At 37.1% G+C, this 20,894-nt stretch overlaps 1 protein-coding gene across 1 annotated transcript in view; it reads left to right on the plus strand.

Annotated features, from left to right (window-relative positions):
• Positions 1-20,894, plus strand: part of AGPS (alkylglycerone phosphate synthase) — a gene marked incomplete at both ends in the record, with an annotated part of 50,375 nt that overhangs the window by 17,068 nt on the left and 12,413 nt on the right. Inside the window, 11 exons of the mRNA XM_079539416.1 lie at positions 722-842; positions 920-994; positions 2,606-2,677; positions 4,162-4,241; positions 5,667-5,747; positions 11,066-11,191; positions 13,200-13,308; positions 13,745-13,872; positions 16,376-16,427; positions 19,045-19,121; positions 20,658-20,770. Coding sequence (XP_079395542.1) covers positions 722-842; positions 920-994; positions 2,606-2,677; positions 4,162-4,241; positions 5,667-5,747; positions 11,066-11,191; positions 13,200-13,308; positions 13,745-13,872; positions 16,376-16,427; positions 19,045-19,121; positions 20,658-20,770 — 1,034 coding nt within the window. The remainder of the gene's footprint in view (positions 1-721; positions 843-919; positions 995-2,605; positions 2,678-4,161; positions 4,242-5,666; positions 5,748-11,065; positions 11,192-13,199; positions 13,309-13,744; positions 13,873-16,375; positions 16,428-19,044; positions 19,122-20,657; positions 20,771-20,894) is intronic.

Below are 20,894 nucleotides of genomic sequence, written 5' to 3' on the forward strand. Positions count from 1 at the left end.
GTCCTGTTCATTTCTATGTAACCTCATGTAGTTTCTTCGAAGTATGCCATAGATCTTGGTAATCACCTGAATACTTTCTTGTTGAAGATGAACTCTTCCCTTCTTCTTCCAGGCTGGATGTGACTCTGGGCAGCATGGTCTGGTGGTTGGTGACCCTGTCCACAGCAGGGGGGGTTGGAAATAGATGATCTTTGAGGTCCTTTTCAACCCACAGCATTTTATGATTCTTCAGATCTTACCATTCAACATTCAAAGTAATTACAAGCATTACACTTATGTCCACAAAGTGAACTAAATGGCATAAGTATGTGTTTCTTGTATTGTATGAAAAATTTTGAACTTTACCTACTTAGAGTCTTTACCTACTACTGAGAGTCTTCAGTAGTGTTCAGGCAATTCTTTCTCTTAAATCTTGAATTCCTTAAGACAAGTATTTTACCTAGTATGCATTTATAAGCTTGTTCACTTTTCCAGATTTGTCAGGGAAAAAGAATCAAAATGTGCTATGGAATAAAACTGTATGTGCATCTAGTCAGATGGGTACTAGGCAAGGCAAATGGATCAATGGCTGAAGATAAGACAAATAAGGTCTGTGTTTCTAATCTTAAATAGCTGTGTTTTGGTATTAAGCTAATGGTAAACTTTTTTTTTTTTTTTTAACTGTAAAGAAAGGCTGTAAGAGGGAGCTTATCTTTAATGGAAATATTTTCTTGTATTGTAGGCATCTTTAAATGTTAATGATGTACCTCCATCTATTGTAAATGAAGAATTTCTTCAGGATCTTAGAGCCACTAAAATCTCATATTCACAGGATGCAGAAGATAGGGTTTTCAGAGCTCATGGTAAGACAAGTTCATTTATATAACTGTACTTCAGATGCTTCCTCTTTGAACTTGATTACTTATCATTTGTTTTTCAGGTCACTGCCTACATGAGATATTTGTACTCAGGGAAGGAATGTTTAAGCGAATTCCTGATATAGTTGTATGGCCTGGTAAGCTTGATGTTTTACTCCTGCTTCCTTCTGATCTGTTTACTAAATTCCTGTGTTCTCTTGTTATTGTGAAGCTGTCTGGCCAACCTCGCTCTTCTTTAGAGACCCTAACGGATTTTTGGAGGGTGTGGTAATCATGATTTTGTAACATGAAGTCCCATTACTTAATAGGGAAGTAAAATTTATTATTAAATGCAAGTGAAATTTCAGATGACAGCTGAATTTGTGACTTCAGTAAGCCCAGTATAATGTGAACATGTATATGCACCATGAATAGCTGCCTAAATGGCAGACTAAATCTTGCTTTTTTTTTTTTTTTTTTAAACAAGTATGAGATGGTAGAAAGGTGATTAAATGTTTGCATTAAAAAATTTGGTCTTATGACATACTGTACTGAAATAATATTTTAAAGGCGTAACGCCTGTTAACTCCAATCAAAGCACCTTATGAAGGGTGATTGACTTGAAGAAATGGTGGTGCAGGATAGACCCATTTGAGGTAGAATAATCACTAATGTTGTAGTTCAAAATGTAGCAGAAAATAATGCTTGTTTTTATCAAGTAGAAGAGTATGAAAACTTTAACTGGTAAAACTTCATCTGCTCATCTGTGTGAATTTTCTAATTGAGTTGGGTTTCCCAGGTCACTAGGATCTACTTTCCATGTGCTGTTCTTCAATAGATGAATAGTGAAAAAAATAATCTTGCACCGAGGTTGTATGAATCCAACTGTTTTTATAACTTTCTGATGCTTTGAATAGCTATGCTGTATTAGAAACCCCAAGATTACTCTCAGCTCTGTTTTCTTACTTCATCTGGGGAAAAAAATCACGTGGGTAGCCTAACAAGACAGTGTAAGATGCATCTGAATATGTGAAGGCAGTTACTGACACGACAGCTGTGGTGGTCATGGACAGGACTTAATCACCACTTCCTGTGCAGCTCTGAGAGCAACTGAAGTAAAATGGTTGACTACATTGATCTAAAGCTGCTCTCTATTGCAAGAGCAAAATAGCCAGAGTTTGTAAGCCTATCTTTTTTCATTCCTGTTCATTCTCTGTTTGCACAAACTCAGGTACAAGTATATGTGGTCTTTACAGGGTGGTACTTTTCCTTGCCAGTGCACAAGCATTTCTGATTCATCTTTGACCGGATTCATAGTGCATTCTAAAAAAGTAAATTTGACCAGCAGCCCTTCTTCTGATGCTGAATGTCATCCGGGAAGATAAAAATTGTTTTTCAACTGTCAGAAGAGATTAATTCAGCTTGAAATGGATTTGAAAATCTGTTTTCAATAAAGATTTAATCTTCATTTGTTCTCCTGGATACCTAGCTCAATTCTAACCCATTTGTTAGTCCATCTTACCCTGAGAATTCCCAGTGAGTCTCAATCTGTGAGCAGGAGACCAAGGCTATATACTAAGTTCTTTAAAAGTGGAATTGTTTTGTACCTAAAATGTACCTTGGAATTCTTTTTTACTATGAGTCCAGCTCTTTAGTGCCTAACTCTTTGCAGCGTCTTCCTTGCTGGTGTCAGAAAAGGAGCTGCTGAGTATTCAGACTGTGATATTTAAACAACAGTTACAAGCTCCAATCCTGTTTAACTTTTTCAGTTTGCCACGAAGATGTAGTTAAAATTGTGGAATTAGCCTGCAAACATAATCTGTGCATAATACCATTTGGAGGTAAGTAGTGTTAAATATCAAATTTGTTTAACATTTCTAGTGAAAAATTATTCTGCATGAATTTAAGTCTGTGGTTTTAGTAATACAGTAGGAGGCATTACTTTTGGAGTGACCCTTGAATTTTAAATACTGTCTATTTTCTGTGATCTTGGAATACTGAAAGTTGCTGTACTCAGCTGAGCAAAAGTCAGCATATGTAAAAACGGTTTGGATATTGGGAGTGCAAGAGAAGCGTGTATGTGAAGTTGAAATCTACCTATTTGCCTTTGAACTCTTGTAGGTTTTGAGTCCTTCTTAGCCTGGAGAACTTTAAGAGGCTTCAGGTTATTAAATCTACATACTTTTGCTCTTAATCTTGTAAGGTGAAGTATCTGTTTTTGACTTCAACATCAGGTGACGTGAGATATTGACTTTCATAAGCTTATTTCTGTGATAAGTGTTTTGTCAGGAACTCTTAATTCTGTGCAGTAAGGTGATGCCTGGGTAATCGTGCTGCAAGCATGTAGCCCCTGTAGGAAGGATGTTTACTGTTGATAATATAAACATGTCCCTTAAACACTGTATCAAACTAACAAAGTTTGTTTCTCTCAAAAGTGCTTCCCAGATGCAGTATGACTGTAGAGAAGAGCAGTATGGATTAGTTCTTATTCATTGACTGCAATACAAGATCTTTAGATTTTCTTCAAGCCTGTTATATTAAACTATGGGTCAACTCTTTAAGTTGTTTTAAGAGTTAATATTAAATGAAAATGCCTCCTTTCCTATCACTGGAAACAAAAGTGGCAGGTGTTCTGCTCTTGAAGAGCATTGGTGTTTTGCTAGCTGGCACTGGCACTGTACATGTAGCTTGGTGAGAATTTCTGTAGCATTCTAGTCTTCTTCTTTTCTTCCTATGGCTTTTGTTGTCTTTGAGAAGCCAAAAACTTCTTGGAGACTGTTATCTAACATGCTATAAAGATACACTAGCAACCTCCAGAGAAGTTTGATATTTGTTTTTATTCATCCATTTTTATAGTTATACCTTTTTCAGTTTCTTACTTGCTTTCAGGTAAGTATTGCATTCCTGTATTATGTAGATCTCTTCAGCCCATTTGCTAGGTAGAAGTGTAGCGTCCTTTCTAGTGCTCTCAGTAGAGTATATAGAAACCACAGCTGTCTCTGTTTCTTGAATGACTTGATTTCTTATCCTTTCCCATTTTGAAGTTACATTCCAGGCTTTATGATGGCAGATGAGATGGTCAGAATTTCATGATTTGTTATCAAGTGCTGTTAAAGCCTTTTGTCTGTTCCATTGTTATCCTGATTGTGTGCAACTCCCAATCTGGGAGCAGGGACAGTCTAAGAATGCTAACCATTAGCTTCGAAAAGTGATCTTTAATAAGTTCAGTATTCAAAAGGAGAGAGAGAGAGAAGGATCTGTATGTGGAAAGTGGGGGAGAACTCGCCTGAGAATTTTAGTCACAATAGTTATCCCTTATTTTCAGGAGGAACAAGTGTCTCTAGTGCCCTTGAATGCCCTGAAGAAGAGAAAAGAACAATTGTCTCTCTGGATACATCACAAATGGTATGTATTTTTTCTAGGAAAAAAATATGTTGAAATTTAGATTGTCTTATGTTACTTTAGAGAAAGGAATCACTGGAGAATTACATTTCCTTCTTTGTTATAAAAACAAGAAAAGATGGAAGTATTAAATTGTACTATAATAATTAAATTAGTACTTCAGTTCAAATGATATTTTTGTTGAAGTTAGTCCTGTACTAAATATGACCTATGTACTTAGAAAAAAAAATCCTAATGCTGAGTCTTTGTACAGTTTTACATAAGAGAAAATCAGAGGAAGTTACTATTCTTGTATATAGGAATTGTCTGAGTTAAGTGAAAGGCCAGTAGGGAGTCTTGTTCTTGTAAATTTTATTATGTTTTGCAGACTTTAAAATAATAGTAATAATAATAATAAATTATATCTATCAGCCTTCACTGAAGAAATAAAAGATTTCTATATAAAACAGTACATCTCTTAACTCCTTCAGATAGCGATTCTCGTTGAAAATGAATGATACTACCTTATTTAGGGAAGACAGAACTTGGCACATGAATCACAGAAATGTAAATAGTGTCATATTAAGCAATGTAAATACTGCTTTTTGCACTGTTGTCTTTGTTCCAGAACTTGGAAAGTAAAGGGTTTTGCATGTTGCCTTTTCTACTGATGAATCTAAATAGTCTTCATCATGCTGTTTTTGGATGTTTTTGTTTTTTTTTCTGAACTATCAATCCCAGTAAATAACTCTATGATCACTTATCAGGGACCAACTGAAGTTGAAGCCTCTGTGGAATTTTCTCTATAAACAGAGCTAAACCCAGATTTGTTAGTTTCTTCTTCATGGATTGTCCTTGTTAATAATTATGCTTAGTGCTTCCTTTCCTGTTTCATAGAATATCCTGATGGGTCGGTGAGTTTCCCATCCGGTGAAAAGGTGTAATCCTTCCCAGTACCTTAAATTTCTTAAGTACTTCCATACTTTGACATCTTATACCATATTTTACTTCTAATTTAGTATGTCAAAATCCCAGAGCTGAGCTGGGGTACTTCAGTGCCATCTGTTCAACCTAGGGAGTTTATTCAAGAGTACTTTTCTTGGAGTATGCCTTATGTCCAGTTATTCAGACTCCAGCACCTTAAATTGCACTCATTTTGAAAAATACTGTATTTTAATTTCTGTAGTACTTTTGTCTTAATTTTTTCTGTTCTTTCTGCTTTGCTTCTTTGAATGTTTCCAGTATGAGCTGATTAATAATGTTACTTACGGCAGAGGCTGTATAAACTACAACCTGTTGTCTAACTGTTGGAGTGGGGAAGCTCAGCTTCCCCTGCTGTAATAACTTGAGTTGTGTTAATGTTAACTTGTATGTCCAGATATTGTTGACCGTATAGCATTAGAGAAGGAAATAAACACTGATTATTAGTTTTGATTCACTTCTTAACAGAATCGGATTCTCTGGATAGATGAGAAGAATTTAACAGCATGTGTGGAAGCTGGCATTATTGGACAAGATTTGGAAAAACAGGTATTTTTTGTTCTGAGATATCTAGTATTTCTCCATGTTATTCCATGCTGTTCCTCATGTCTTGTCTAGGCCACTGAATTCTAGTTCTTGTGTTTTCATGCAGACTGTGGTTATTTTATTCTTGGTTATGAATCACATCACATGGGAAGCTGTATTTGATGCACATTTTTAAATTACTTTTTCTTTTAGCTGTAGATCCAAAATGCTTGTACACCAGTAAGTTAATAATTTGTAGGATGTAACACTGTGCTTTCTATTTCAGGCCTCAGATATGCTGTTGTGTTTGTAAGATGTGACACTTGGTACAAAATACCAACAGAAGTTTTTAGATTCATTCTGTTGAGCGTGGTGTAGTTATTTGGGACAGAGGTAGTTACTTCAGAAGGGTTAAAGCTTATAACAGACTTGCTACTGTTGCTGCTGCTTAAGACTGGCTATGAAAAAGTAGCATAAAGGAAGGAGAATGGACTAAAATAAAGGTCCAGTGAAAAATTACATCACCTTTACTTCTGAGTGATCTCTAGTGACCTCCAACTGCAGTCTGTCAGATGAGTCAGAGCACCCTCTCAGGGTCTTTCTCAGTGCTCCTTGATAATCAGGGAGGTTGTAGGTGTTTATTGACTATTCTTCGGGATGTGCAATTGTGCTTACTTAACTTCCAACACTCGAGTATTTTGATAGCTACTTGCTGTCTAAACTTAGTACCTAAGGGCACTTTACAAGTATGCAGAGATTTGAAGGCTGTTTTTAATTTGAACAACTTTTTTCTAGGTGATTTTTGGGAAAAAAAAAAAAAAAAAAATTGTTTAAATTGTAGAGCAGTTTATTATGAGAAAGATGATTTTTCCTAACTCTTGTTGTTGTTGTTGTTTTTTGTTCCTTTATATCATTTAATGTAATATTTTAAGCTTTCCAGTTCTTTTACTACTTAAGCTTGAACTAAAATGAAAATCGAGTATGTTCTCTCTGTAAAAGATCTTTTTATTTGTTTTTGTAGAGTGGTAGTTTGTGATATTTTGTTACTATTCTGTCCTTTAAATGCTACTAATTTTGTCTTTGCTCAGAGTAAAGAACAGTATTCCCCTTGTATGGGTTATAATACTGCTATTGTAGTTCTCTTTGAATCCTTTTGATCAGAAAGCTTAGAATCTTTCATTTGGGTTCTGGACTATGAAAAGAGTACTGATTGTTCATTGGTTCTGCACTGGAAAATGGACTAGTGTTCTTTCAAAAGTTACAATGTGTGGAACAACTATTAATACATTCAGAATTTCAGTGCAACTCTCAGTGAGCAAAGAATATCAAATCAGATCACCTACTTTGTGTGTGTGTGTGTGTGTATGTGTGTTTATATTTTAAAGACTCTTATTTTACCAACTGGAAGTAAAGAACTACTCAGTGGAATGTGATTAAAATGAAGACTCCAGGTTAAGCTCAAATTAGGCTACCTAAAACAAGCACAATTGTGATTAATGTCAATGCAAGCGTCCACTGAAATACAGATAGAATGCAGTTGTACAAGAGTTGCTCTGATAGTAATGTTTTCTATTTTGTTATGTTGGCCCATAATGGCAGAGGCAGATGGTGGTGGTACAGCAGTAGAAGTTGAACCTTCTTATCACTGTTGTTACCCTTTGGTGCCGTGTGTCAGATGGCAGCAGAGGGGCAGTCTGATAAAGTGGTGTCTGAGTTGGAAGTGCATGTGAAGCAAAGATGTGTCACTGAATTCTTCTGTGCAGACTGAATTGCACCCACTGAAATTGACTGGCGCTTGCTGAACACTTATGGAAACCAAGCAGTGGACATGAGCACAGTGGGATGTTGAGTTGTGCGTGTCAACAGTGGTGACAGATGTGAAAAACAGGCCATATTCCAGACAGCCATGCAGATTTTTATGAGCATGACTTGCAGACTTTTGTTCATTGCTAGTGCAAATGCATAGCGGTGGCAGTGACTGTTGAAAAATAGTGTTCTGTAGCTGAGAATCTTCTCTATTAGTGTTGTTGTGCTCTTTGTATCTGTTGTAGTTTCCATGGAAATAAATAGGAGGCGTTATTATCGGTGTGACCTACGTATTTTTGGACAGTGCAGCAAAGGGAATTGCTTTGAAAGACTGCTGGGTTTGCAGCTTGCTAGTATTAAGCTTTGGATTGAAGGATCTCGGGAGCGTGGAGGGATTTTTGTATTGCAGCACCATGTGCAAAATGGAGATGAGCAGGGTGGAAAAGAAGCCCTCAAAATCTGGAGTAAAGGTGAATACTGTGCACATGTGGCAAGTACAGCTAAATGAAATGGGCAGGGCTTGAAGGGAGGAAATTGAGTGATGGTGGGGGGGTGGAATATGTAATTGACCAGAGTCCCTGCTGGAGTGGCCGTAAAAGCTAGAGTGGAAAAGGCTTTTTTTCTCAGAGAAACTATGTTGCTGCAGCAGTAATCAGGAAGTGCAAGAGTAAAATGAATTTTACTTGAAGGCTGGACTGCATTAGCAGTAGAAGTAAAGGATTTTATATTCTGTTCCTGCAAACATGCTAGGAGGTAGTGCTGACATGGATTTTCTTTCTCCTTGGATGTTCACAGGAGTTTCAAAGGAGTTTGACTTTACCAGCATTATCTAGAAACTGTGAAAAGGTGTGATGCCTCTTACTCTGTCTGATTTTTTTGAGTGCTGACCTTACTTAGAAGTTTAGCACGCTCACAGTTATTGTGAACTTTACAACTGTAGCTAACATCAAGTGCTGAATTCTAAATAAGTAAAAGATTTAGAAGACCAAATATTGTACAAAAAAGGTGTTTTTGAATGGCACAATAAAAATAAATATTAATTTCACAAGTATGTGTGATTGTAGCTTAATTAAGACACTTTTCTGTAAGAAGAGAAGATATATTCATAGATTCATGTGTTATAGTGTGCTCTATAGAAGAGCCTCAAGTTGCTTGCTTTTATCAGGAAAGAATGTGGATTAATAGTCAACAGAAGTGAATCAGAAGTGAGGAAGAGTTATGAAGCTGGAACAGTTTTTTTTGTTAGGTTTTTTTTTTTTTTTTTTTTTACTAATTTTACTATTATCAAGCAAATTGTGATTTTTTTGTAGAAAAGCCAGTACATATTCCTGTTTTGGATGAGAAGGCCATGCTGGCCATCCCATCTGGAAAGTACATAGCACAGTCTCTTTTTCCCCTACTCTGTAAGTATCCTTAGCACATACCATTTATGCAGTGGTGTTCAAAGAGTTTGAATCTGCTGCTTTGTGCATGCCCAGTCACTTACAAGTATTCAAAAGCACTGTCCTTTGCTGTGCTTGTGTTTATGTGCATTGTAGAAGTAGGTAAGCTGTGACTGAACCAAACTTCTTGTTCTCTTGCAGAATAAGGAGAGTTCAGGAACCCTTCCCTGGTGTGATCAGTAAACTTCTAAAGCCACAAGTTCTTCCAGTAAGAGAAAGGACCATGGGCTCAATAAATCACTGTTAGTGTTACGCAGAAATAACTTTCAATCACTGAAGTTAGAATCACTTTGTAATACAGAATGTAGTTAATGACCCACATTAAATGTTGTGCTTACAACAGTCTAGTTGGACGTAGATTTTTCAGTTGCCCAGTGCAAATTGACAGTCTCAAACACTAACACAGTTATCAGTGTGAGTTCTGGGTCTTTAATTCTTTCTGCCTGACAGCTTTGGTGTTGCAATTCTAAGGGCATCCAATCAACCTCAGGTGCTGTGCAGATGGCAAAGCCAAGCTAATACAGAAAAATGAGAAACAAGTGACTACTTAATGTACAGGAATGCATGATCTGCATCACAAGTAGTTGACAGCTTTGCGTACAGGAAGCCCAACCAGATGGCTGTATATTAAAACACATCATTCCTTGAGAGAATTAAGTACAGGCAATTTGCTCACATTTTCTGCAGACCTGCTGCATATCACATTAGAATGGAAAGAACAAGAGATTAAATGCCTTATTTATTGGCAGCATTTGTGCAAAGTTGGCAGTTACTTAGTTATAATTTTTTTCCATATGTATTTGAATTCTCACCTTCTTACAAACAACAGAGGTCTTAGTTTTAAAGTATGGAGGAGGAGTATTACAGGTTGATGTGTAGCACAGCCCATGCACAGTAGGAGCAGAATTAATTTGCATTTCATTTATGTATCAAAGACAAAATTTGTGCCTGAATAATTGAGTGAATCATCAGGATATTCCATTTCTAAGATTGTCAAGTCCAGCTGTTGAAGCATCACCATCCCTGCTGCAACTTAAGGCCTTTACCTCTCTTTACGACGTAAAGGCCTTAAGTTGCAGCAGGGAAGGTGATGCTTCAACAGTTACACTACACTACTTAGATGGGAGAAGAGACTGACTCCCCCACTGTGCCACAACCTCTTTTCAGGTCATTGTAGAGAGTGACAAAATCTTCTCTGAACCCTCCCTTCTCCAGGCTAAACAATCCCAGTTCCCTCAGCTGTTCCTCGTAAGACCTGTAATCCAGACCCTTCACCTGCTGCATTGCCCTCCTCTGGACATTCTCCAGGAATTTGATGTCTTTCATGTTGTGAGGAGCCCGAAAACTAAACACAGTACTCAATATGTGGCTTTGCCAGAGCTGAGTATGAAGGGATGGTCACCTCCCTAGTCCTGCTGATTGTGCTGTTTCTGATACAAGCCAGGATGCTGTTGGCCTTCTTGGATACTTGGGCACACTACTGTTCAGCTGGCTGTTGACTAATGCTCCTAGATCTTTTTCCTTCATGCAGCATTCCAGCTGTTCTGCGCCAGGTCTGTAGCATTGCGTGGGGTCATTGTGATCAAAGGGCAGAAACCAGCACTTTGTCTTGTTAAAGTTCACATAATTAACCTCATCGTTCCAACTTGTCCAGATCCCTCTGTAGAGCCTTCCTACGCTCAAACAGTTTAGCACTTCCTCCCACCTTGGTGTTATCTTCAAACTTACTGAGGGTGCACACAATCCCCTCCTCCAAATTATCAATGAAGATATTAAACAAGAAGGGTCCCAATACTGACCCATGGGGAACACCACTTGTGACTGGTTGCCAGCTGGATTTAACTTCATTCACCACCACTCTCTGGTCCTGACTGTCCAGCCAATTTTTTATCCAGCTAAGAGGTCTAAGCTGTGTGCTACCAGCTACTTCAAGAAAATACTGTGGGGAACAGGCAGATCTGGAGGTCAGGCTGACAGCCTGTACTTACCCAGACTTCCAGCCCTACTTTTTAAAACGAGCAAACCTAAAATACTGAGATTTTGAAATGCTAAGCAAGTGCAGAGTGTGTAAAATGTGTTTTTTTTTTTCTTTAGCTTTCTGAAAGTGGCTTCTGTACAGGACATGAACCAGACTCCATGGAGTTCAGCTCACTAGGAGGATGGGTAGCAACACGAGCATCAGGCATGAAGAAAAACATCTATGGAAACATTGAAGATCTGGTAAATATCTCTAATATTTGTTCTAATTAATTATTCTTCTGATAGGAGGCTTAACTCTTGTAATGACTTGTGAGAGGGAGTAGGGAGAGGAAACTGCAGTTCTGTTAATCAGTGATACAGTTTTGGCATCAAATTTTGACTGAGATTTGTTGTTTGCTTGTTTTTGGTATTATTACTAGTAAATATTACTGTTAATCTGAAAGTTTCAGTTTAATATTTACTAGATAGCTTAAGGAATTGTGTTGATTTATCTTACCCTGTTGCTTTCTTCCACTGTTCACACTCTCTGCTAATCTCAGTGTAATAATCCTGTTAAATTTGTAGGGTTTTTGCATGCTGTTTCCTACTATGCTTACTTGTCCACTGAAATCAATTCACACTGACAGCCAATGATTAGTTCTTTCTACCATCTCACTTCCCTAATCTAAGTAGGCTTTTTTCAAATCAGTAGACTAGCCTAATTGACCCTGTGTGCAAACTAGAGTGAACTGTAATCCTATTGCATGGTATATCAGAGCAGTGAGGCAATGAGGAAGGAAGCAAGGGATCAGGAATGGCAGTATTATACTCTTAATTGTTTGAAGCATTAAAATGGCTCATCTCTATATTAATTGTAATAAATTTTATTTCTAAAACATTTTTTAAATCTACTTTTTCTGTTACAGTGAATATATTGAAATGAAATCATCACTGTTCAGATTTTTCTGCTTCTTTGATTTGAACTTTTTCCTCATAGTAGCCCTTTTTTACTTGTTTTTTTTCCCTTCTTTTTTCTTGCAACAAACATTTTGTAGTGTATCCCCTATCACCTGAGGCTTTTTCATCACATCATATTCAGAAACACTTTTGTTCTGTGGACTGACATGACACTTTACTATCAGTGAATTAACTTGGCAGAAAATATAGTTTTTATTCAGTATGTCTTGTTGAAACTGCTAGCACTAACGAAGTATCATCTGTACCCTACTGCCTGAAGCATTACAGTGTGGTATAGTTCTGCTTGTGCAGAAAGATATGAAGTACAGAAGGCTTTTCTGTCATGGGAGCAAAACTTAAGGCTAAAATACAACTTCCGAAATTTTCATTAGGAGAAAACTGGTTTCAAAGCTGATTCAGAGCAGTTTATGAGCTTCCTGATGTAACAGTGAGAAAGTTTCTGGGCAAGTGTTTACCATCTGAGAAATTTTTAGATCTAGAAACAATGTTAGGTATGCTCCCTAAAATCCACTTGTTGCAGAATCAACAGTTTATAAAATGTGTATAATGCAGTTCTCAAACAGAATGAAAATGACTCCGTTACCTGAATGTTTTAAAGGCAGTAGTTGGAATCCCACTGATTTGTCTATATTTGAAAGGTTCACTTACACCAAGGAAGGATTTTTGTTGCTTTTTTTTTTAAAGAAAGAATTGAATAGTATGGGGGGGAAATAGCTTACATATGTATCATTCTTATGGAAGACATAATATTGACAGTGTGTTTCACAAAGATTTTCTTCCTTAGAAGTATATAAATACTTAGAAGTATTTCTGTCACAGCTGATTTCTGAATTAGATTAGCTTCATCAAGTAGCAGTTCTAATGGAAAACTTAAGCAAGAAAGAACATTCTTCTGCTGCAAGCCCTTTTTTTTTTTTCTTTTTCCTTCTGAAGTATCACATGTTCTGAATTTAAATGCCGGTGTTCAAGGAGAGCACTGTCCATGCTGAGGAAAAAAAAAAAAAAAAAAGCAGTTTTAGTTGGTACTGTCTGCTTGCGGCCAACAATTGATTTGATTTGGCATAGAATTTGGAGCAATCTGTTGTGTGGGCAAACCATGCTGTATTAACAACAACTGTTGGTAATGGTCCTCAGGTTATCCCAAAAGTTTCTGGGACTGCCTACAGAATGTATAAAGTATGCAGAGCTGAACTGCATCAAGCATAACATGCATCTTGAAGAAAATAAATGTCATACAAAAAGATCTATGTTTAATGCTGGTATGTGTAGTCATTGTTTATTGTTTAAACAGGTGATTCATATAAAAATGGTAACTCCCAGAGGAATAGTTGAAAAAAACTGTCAAGTACCTCGCATGTCAACAGGACCTGATATCCATCACTTTATTATGGGATCTGAAGGTAATTTCATGTAACTGCGCTTAATTCAGCTTCTGTAATGTCTTGCTCATTTGAGCATCTTTTAATGCTGTGGCTTCCAGTGTGTCTATGGGTGGTGTTCTGCAGGCATTATTTTTTTGTGTGTGTGTTGGGAATTAGTGAGGCTTTTTTTTTTTTTTTTTTTTTAGGACTGAAGTTATGCAACTGAACAGTGCTTAAAACAGAACTGTGGAGTGATTATATGCATCTAGTAACAAACATCATGACTTAAAAGCTGCTTGTAGGAATTCACTGTGTAAATTATCAGAAATAAGTTTCTCTTTTACTGCAATACTGAATTTTTGGCACTTGTAACTTGTGTTAACTGAGAACATCCTGCTAACCAGTTGTTGGGTGATTTGCAAGAATTGCATCTTGTATTACTTTACAACTGAGCTTTTCTTTTTTTTTCCTGAAGGAACTCTGGGAGTGGTTACTGAAGTTACGGTAAAGATTCGGCCTCTTCCTGAATACCAGAAATATGGCTCTGTGGTCTTCCCCAACTTTGAACGAGGGGTGGCCTGCCTAAGGGAAGTGGCAAAGCAGGTAAGGAGAAGCTTCGAGTTGAATCCATGCAAGTATACTAGTTCTAACCTTGTCCAGGGCTTAGGACTAGGAGTGTGCTGATGCTCTAATCTTGATTATTGATTACTGGAAAGGAGTTGAGATAATATGAATGATTTGAATATATATGGCCTCTGAGGCTTTTGGCAATGATGCGGTAAAGGATTGGCTTTTTATCTCCTTCAGTGGAGAGCTTTATCTGGAGATTTATTGACAAGTATGTAAAAGCGACCAGTATTTAAAGAAATTAAGTTGCAGCAGACAAGTCAAGAGCAGTTGATTTCTGATTCCAAACTGATAAAGTAACAACAGTCATGCAGTGAAAGGATGTGGCTGTGTATGCAGGGTGCAGAGAATGCTTCTTGAAGTGCAGCACTGTGTTCAAGTGAGCTGGATATTCTGAGGCAGAACTGTACTTAGACTTGAGCGTTTAAGGAGAGCCTTCTGAACAGCATGGTCAGACAATAGAGAAGTGGGTTTCAGATAGCAAAACTTGGACATTGGTATCCAAATTATGTAATGCTTTTCTCAACACCTGTGCTTCCAGGCAAGTCTTGCACTGGCTAGCCTCTTTTTACGATTCCAGACTAACTTTCCTTGGCACTGTGCAAAATGTACTAAATCACTTCAGTGAATGGAGGAATATATATCCTGAATTTTGGAAGTAATATCAGAAATGTTTTAGGTAATGCCAAACTAAATACAGCTTTATGTATTTCCAGTGATGGGTCAAAATTAATGACTTAATGTTCCAAGCCAGTTGTTCAAACTGGTATGTGACTGACATGTATATGCTAGTTATCAGCACAGTTCTGTCACATGCTTTTACTGCTGGTGCTTGTTCTTTCTATTACAGGCATCTAAGCAACCTAGGAATGCTTAATTGTACAATCGATCAACATTTTAAGTCAATAAAGAAGCCTAGCATTTTTTCTCTCAAGAAAGGGGTTAGAAATAAAAAAAAAACAAAACAGTGTTAGCCACTTAGGTTGCTCAGTTACTAAGCTTTTGTTGCTGCTACTGTTTTACTGCTTATTTAAGCCTGAACTACTTACTCCTTTCTTGTGGCGTCTTCTTGTAGCAATTACAATGATGTCCTACTGAAAAACTGGTTTTTGTTTTTTTTTTTTTTCTTTGTTAGTTTTTAACATAAGAATAACCAACCTGCAGGTTGTAGGCTAGGTGGGGGTCAATAAAACCTCTCATCCAGCCTTTTTTTTTTTTTATCAGCCTGCCAAGTAAGATTTTTTTATTTCTTCCTTCTGCCCTCTTTTGCAGTTGTGTGACAAAGTATGCTTGAACAATATGATACAGAGTGAACATATCAAATTAAGTGATAGGGGAATACTTTTATATCCACGTGATTAGATGAAGGCTAGCCTAAAATTCAGACTTTGTTGTATTTCTATGGCCACATACTGCATGATTGGACACTGCCATCTCAGGTTACAGGCTGTGAACATATACATATCATGCAGAAGGATGTTAGTTGAAGGCAACTACTCTTACTGGTCTCCAGATTTTTGTGCAGTGCAGTCCAGACTTTAATTGTTATCTGTTCACAGAACATTAGTGTAGTGGGGTTGGATGAAGTTTTTTCCTCATAGCAGCCCATATGGTGATATTCTTTGGGTTTGTGACCAAAACAGTGTTGATGACACACTGATGTTTTGGCTGTTGTTAAACAGTGCTTATGCATTGACAAGGCTCATTTCTCGTGCTATTCTCCAAGTAGTTTGTAGGTGAGCAAAAAATTTGGAGGGAACACAATTGAAACAGTTGACCCAAACCAAAGGAACAGCTATTCCATACCACGTAACATCAAGGTCAGCAATATAACTGGTGGGAAGTTTTTCAGGGGTTACTGTTGCTTGGAGAATGTCTGGTCACTGATTGACTGGTGGTGAGCAATTGCTTTTTCATCACTTGTTTTCCTTTCTTGTTTGGGGTGGTTTGTTTGGTTTTCTTTCCCCCCTTTTACTTTATCTCAACCCACACATTTTCTTGCTTCTATCTTTTTGGAGGAAAGCGAGTGAGCATCTGTGTTATTTAGCCATCTACAGGAGTTAACTAGGAACAATTAAACACTTTTCAGTGATGTGTAATGACACGTATTTATGATTGCATAGCACTATCAGCTTGATACTCTAATCAAATATGATATTTTAGTGCATTATGGCAATATAGAAATGCACTCTATGCATCACAGTCAAAGATCTTGGGACTATGTCCGTGTTGGTTTGACATTAAACTGAATATTCTCAATGCATTATATCAAAACATTCCTAATAGAAATTGCTTCTCAAATGAAAACGAGTTTATCATCACCAGTTTTTATAGCGATGATAATGGCCACGGACCTCTGATACCAAATTTATTTCTTGTATGCTGTTTTTAAATGAAAATGTCACTGTCATGAGTTTCAGTACATCTGTTCATAGACTATTTATCCTTTATTTTTCTTCTTTCCCCAACTGCCCCCAAGAGATGTGCTCCTGCATCAATTCGCCTTGTTGACAATGCACAGTTTCAATTTGGTAAGTAGATTTTCTCAGATGAATATCTTTTCCAAGGGCTTTGATTTTTTTTTTTTTTTTTTTCTTTTTATAGAGAAGTTTAAAAAGTCCATCTTATTTGGGAATTCATTTCCTCAAAGCTAGACAAAGAAGGTGATGATCTCTACATTGAAATTCCTAATGTTATAACTTGTACTTTCAGAAATGGAAGTCTGTCTGTCTCTGGAAAAATGCTGCTGACAATAATAGAAAGCCATGCTGCATATATAGATGCATAAGATTTTTTGCAATCCTTCCATTAAAAATGCATAGCCTACTGAGAAGGTTAAAATTCTGGAGATACTGTTTCTATTTTACTCTAAAGGAGTAGAATTGATAGTTTTGTAGTATACTGCTTGAAACATTTTGTTGTGAAGAATATAAATGACAGGTCAGGTATCAGAGTAGGGTGAGATTCAGAAGGCAGGCATCTTATTTTGTAGTTAAGTTAGTTGGTTGAAATAGGTTGGTCTACATTTCCTAATAGCATCACTGGCTGTGTTCCTGAGAAGTAGTGGTTTATTTTGAAAATTCTCCAATATGGCAATGGTTGTTTGAAGGGGAGTTGAAGGGGAGGAGGAGCAATGGAACTTGTCAAAAATGAGGGCTTATTTTGGTGGTGGTGGGTTTTTTTTGTGTTTAGATGTGTGCAAACAGAACTAAGCTATAGGGTTGTACAATTAATGAATATACAGATATTATGGTATAGCAGAGAGCTTGGCTACGTAGTTGTTATGATAAAGCAGGAGACAAATGATAGGTACACTCACCCGTACCCTGGGCTCACATGGAAAACTCCAGCAGAGTGGATCTCTAGAAGAGATCTTTTCTCACTGGTAATGAGCTTTTAAATGGGTCTAGGAGAGGTGCAGCCAGGCTCCACCCCTTCTGGCAGCACAGCTGAATTGCCTTCACCCATGCTCCCGTGGCTACTCATGGCTCGCCTCAGGTGGTCAGTCAGAGGTTCAGGCTGTGATTCAGCAGTTCCCATACAAGGTTAAAGTCAGTGAAGCTACTAGAATATTACAAAATCCAGAGAAATAATTGGGACAAGGTCAGACATGCAGAGCAGTCATTTTTGAGCCCTTCTTAAGGGAAACTGTCATTTTCAACAGTAGAAGCTTCATTAAAAGATATCTTCTGGTTGAAGACACTGTTGAGAACCTGAAGTTCTACTACCCAGAAAGCTACTGGTAATGGAACTTGAAGCACTTGCTGAGGCCATACGATTTTGATTGTGCACAGATTACAATGTGGAGCATGACCTTAAAATCTTCTGTTAATATTACTAAAACAAGACAGAGTTTCTGAAATCTGTTTCGGACAGAATCCTCTGTAACAAATATTGACTTTAACTGGCATTAATCTGATGATGAGAAAGCTGAACTTTGTTTCAAATGGAAATAGACATATCTGTAAACCTGAGAGCCTAGTAAGCACTGCTGCTTGATTTGGTCATCTTTTTCTGTTGTACTCATTCTCACAAACATTTATAATAGAAAGTGGATGCCTTTTTTTCAATTGGGAAAACGTTTGACCAGTTATAAGCTTCAAATCCAACACTGGATTTGGCTTTGGCCTGAGGTTGCAATTTTTGCAGTAAAAGATGCCCAAGGTGCCTCTAAATTTTTCTTGTGGTTTTATTAGGTAGAATTATCATCAGTTTTTATGGATTGTGGTTTAATAAATTAACGCCCTTTTCTTATCTGCTGCTTTTTTGTGTCTTCACTTTAGTGTGCTTAGAGGCATACTTCTTGGGCTTCACTCTTATCTTCAGTGAGAGCTCTCTTTACTGAAGAGGAAAGGAGACTAATGAAGTACTGAAGTTCATGCTTTATTCAGGGGGAAATACTTTGTGAAGTATTTTAGAAGGAAGTATCATGTAAATGGTGCATAACTTTTTTTATGAATTGGGCTCACAGCGTGTAGACCAGATGCGAGACTGTTAAAATGAAGCAGTAATGGGAGTTCAGAAGTTGCTTCTGACTGAAAACAATGGAACAAACAGTAAAAGGCTTTCATCTCAATTTAACTTAGTCCTGAGGCAGAGATGTTAATTTAACAGACTCCAAGACACCATTTATGTACCCTGGTAATTTTAGTTCTCCATATGTGATTAAGGAAGTAATTACTAACTTTATGTAGAAAATTTTGCACAAGTGACATAACCATTAAGGAAAAAATTGCTTAACTCCCAACTTGTACCCTTTTTTTTGCAATTGGTTTCAATGGTTTTGGCATAACTTTAAGAAAAAGGTCAGTGGTTTTGCTTAGTTTTATAGCATGAAACTAATGAAGTGCTCTTTCTAAATTTTCCATATGCAGAATACTTGTGAAGATCTAAACTAGGACAGCTTTAATTAAGTGTCAAATAGAATATTTGTGCACAGTTGCATGTATGCCTCTTAAAAAATTAATAAAAACCTTTTCTTAAAGTTGTCCTAAATTAGTTGTGAAAGGTTCCTTTGATTATGATAATCAAAGTGCTCCAAATGATTCTTACAACTTTATGTTCCAAGCTATTTTTTTGCCCTTTTGAAGTAACAATTTTAAAGAATATGGAGTGCTTTAACATGCTTTTTTCTGCTTTTTTCCAAAGGTCACGCTCTTAAACCACAAGTTGCTTCCATTTTTACATCATTTTTGGATGGACTGAAAAAGTTCTACATCACAAAGGTAACTATTTTAGGGTTTAATATTGCTTAGAACTTTGCATGCTATCCATAGAATTTGAGACTGCAGTATACTCTCAAATGCAGCTCTGAGTTTCTGTAATGATGTAGAATCAGCTAGAGAATCTCAAGTAGTTTAATCCAAAATGAGATGATCTGCTTGAGGAGTTACTCCATGAGAGATGTTCTCACAGATGTTTTCAGCAATTGTATCCCTAAATTAAAGTGTCTTCTCTAACAGTGAACAGGTGACAGAGCAAGGACTAAATGATCATCAGTTTGTCCTGATGGATTGAGGCTAGTATTTTAATTTCTTCTCAGATTTTTTTGAAGGTGTGATCTGCTTAATTATCATGCTAGACTAGAATTTTGGAAGAGCCCCACAGTATTTGAACTGCCATACAAATATGGTTCCCGTCTTCCTGAAATTCATCCCAATGAATGCCACTTTTTAGTCCAGAATGATTTTACCTAAAATTTCTTGTTATTTTTTTCAAAATCAACTAGGGAGTTCCTGCAAATATGCATATTCAAATGGTGTTGTCTTGGATTTAACTAACTTTCAGGTAGAGAGAGGAGGTGTATATTGAATTCTGACCTGATAATATTGAATGTTTTCAAGCAGTGGCCTTTCTTGAAAGCCAGTGGCTTGTATTGATGATCTTGAGCAATTTCTGCTCCTTTTTCTTGTACTGCTGAAGTAAAGAATGCCACGAATCTTTTGGTGAATTCCTTTTGCAAAGGATTATCTATTGTTTTTAGACATAACCTCAAAATTATTTTGCATCTCCTCCCTAAGCTTCTGTAGTGCAGGTATAAAGGTTTTGGCAATAGAATTGCTGTCAGTTTGAAACAGTCATAGTCAAACCTACTTCTTTGTTGGCAACAAGCACCACTGCTTACCAAGGGATTTCTGTGTCAATTCCAATCCTTCCAGCTCTGCAAGAGGGAAGGAACGCTTTGAGAAAAGAAACAAACTCAAGCTCTGTTGTTAACACATCTGGAGTAGAGAAAACAGTGTTAATGATCTTGAGTTCATATTATATTTACTTATAGAATCATAGACTTGTTTGAGTTGGAATGAACCTGTGAAGTTCATCTAGTCCAGCTCCCCTGCAATGAGCAGGGACATCTAGAGCTAGATAAGGTTGCTCAGAGCTTTGTCCAGCCTGACCCTGAATGTCCCTGTTCATTTCCTTTCCTTCTGAAACCTGCTCAGTAGTGGTAGTTTACTGGAGCTAATTAATAATCAACATGTGTATAGAAATTTATTTATTTATTTAGGACAGGAGTAAAAAAGGTGATACACCAACTCTGTCATTTCAGTAGCTGTAACTGTTTGTCCTGTCAAGAAAAAAGCTTACTTTCTTTTTGGGATAAATTTTTTGAAAAGTGTGTCTTCCTGATATTTTCTCTTATTTGCAACAGTAAACAGTGCTTACAGACCAGAGGGAATTCTGTGTACATGAAAAGCAAAAAACTTGTTGCTTGTGTTCTACCACACAGGCGATGACATAATGCAAGGATTTTCTCTCTGCAGTTCAAAGGATTTGATCCCAACATCCTATGTGTAGCTACCTTGCTCTTTGAGGGTGACAGAGAGAAGGTTCTTCAGCATGAAAAACAAGTCTATGACATTGCCACCAAGTTTGGGTATGTGATTTCAAAAAACTTTTCGTATGGAACTATCCAAGATGCAACAAGGTTACTGTATTTACGTTGCAATTTTCGTGTAAATCCCTTCTCAATTTAAGTTTGAAGTGGGAACAATCAGCTA

Source organism: Tetrao urogallus (genome assembly GCF_951394365.1).
Source record: "Tetrao urogallus genome assembly, chromosome: 8".
In the NCBI taxonomy this organism is placed as follows: Eukaryota; Metazoa; Chordata; class Aves; order Galliformes; family Phasianidae; genus Tetrao; species Tetrao urogallus.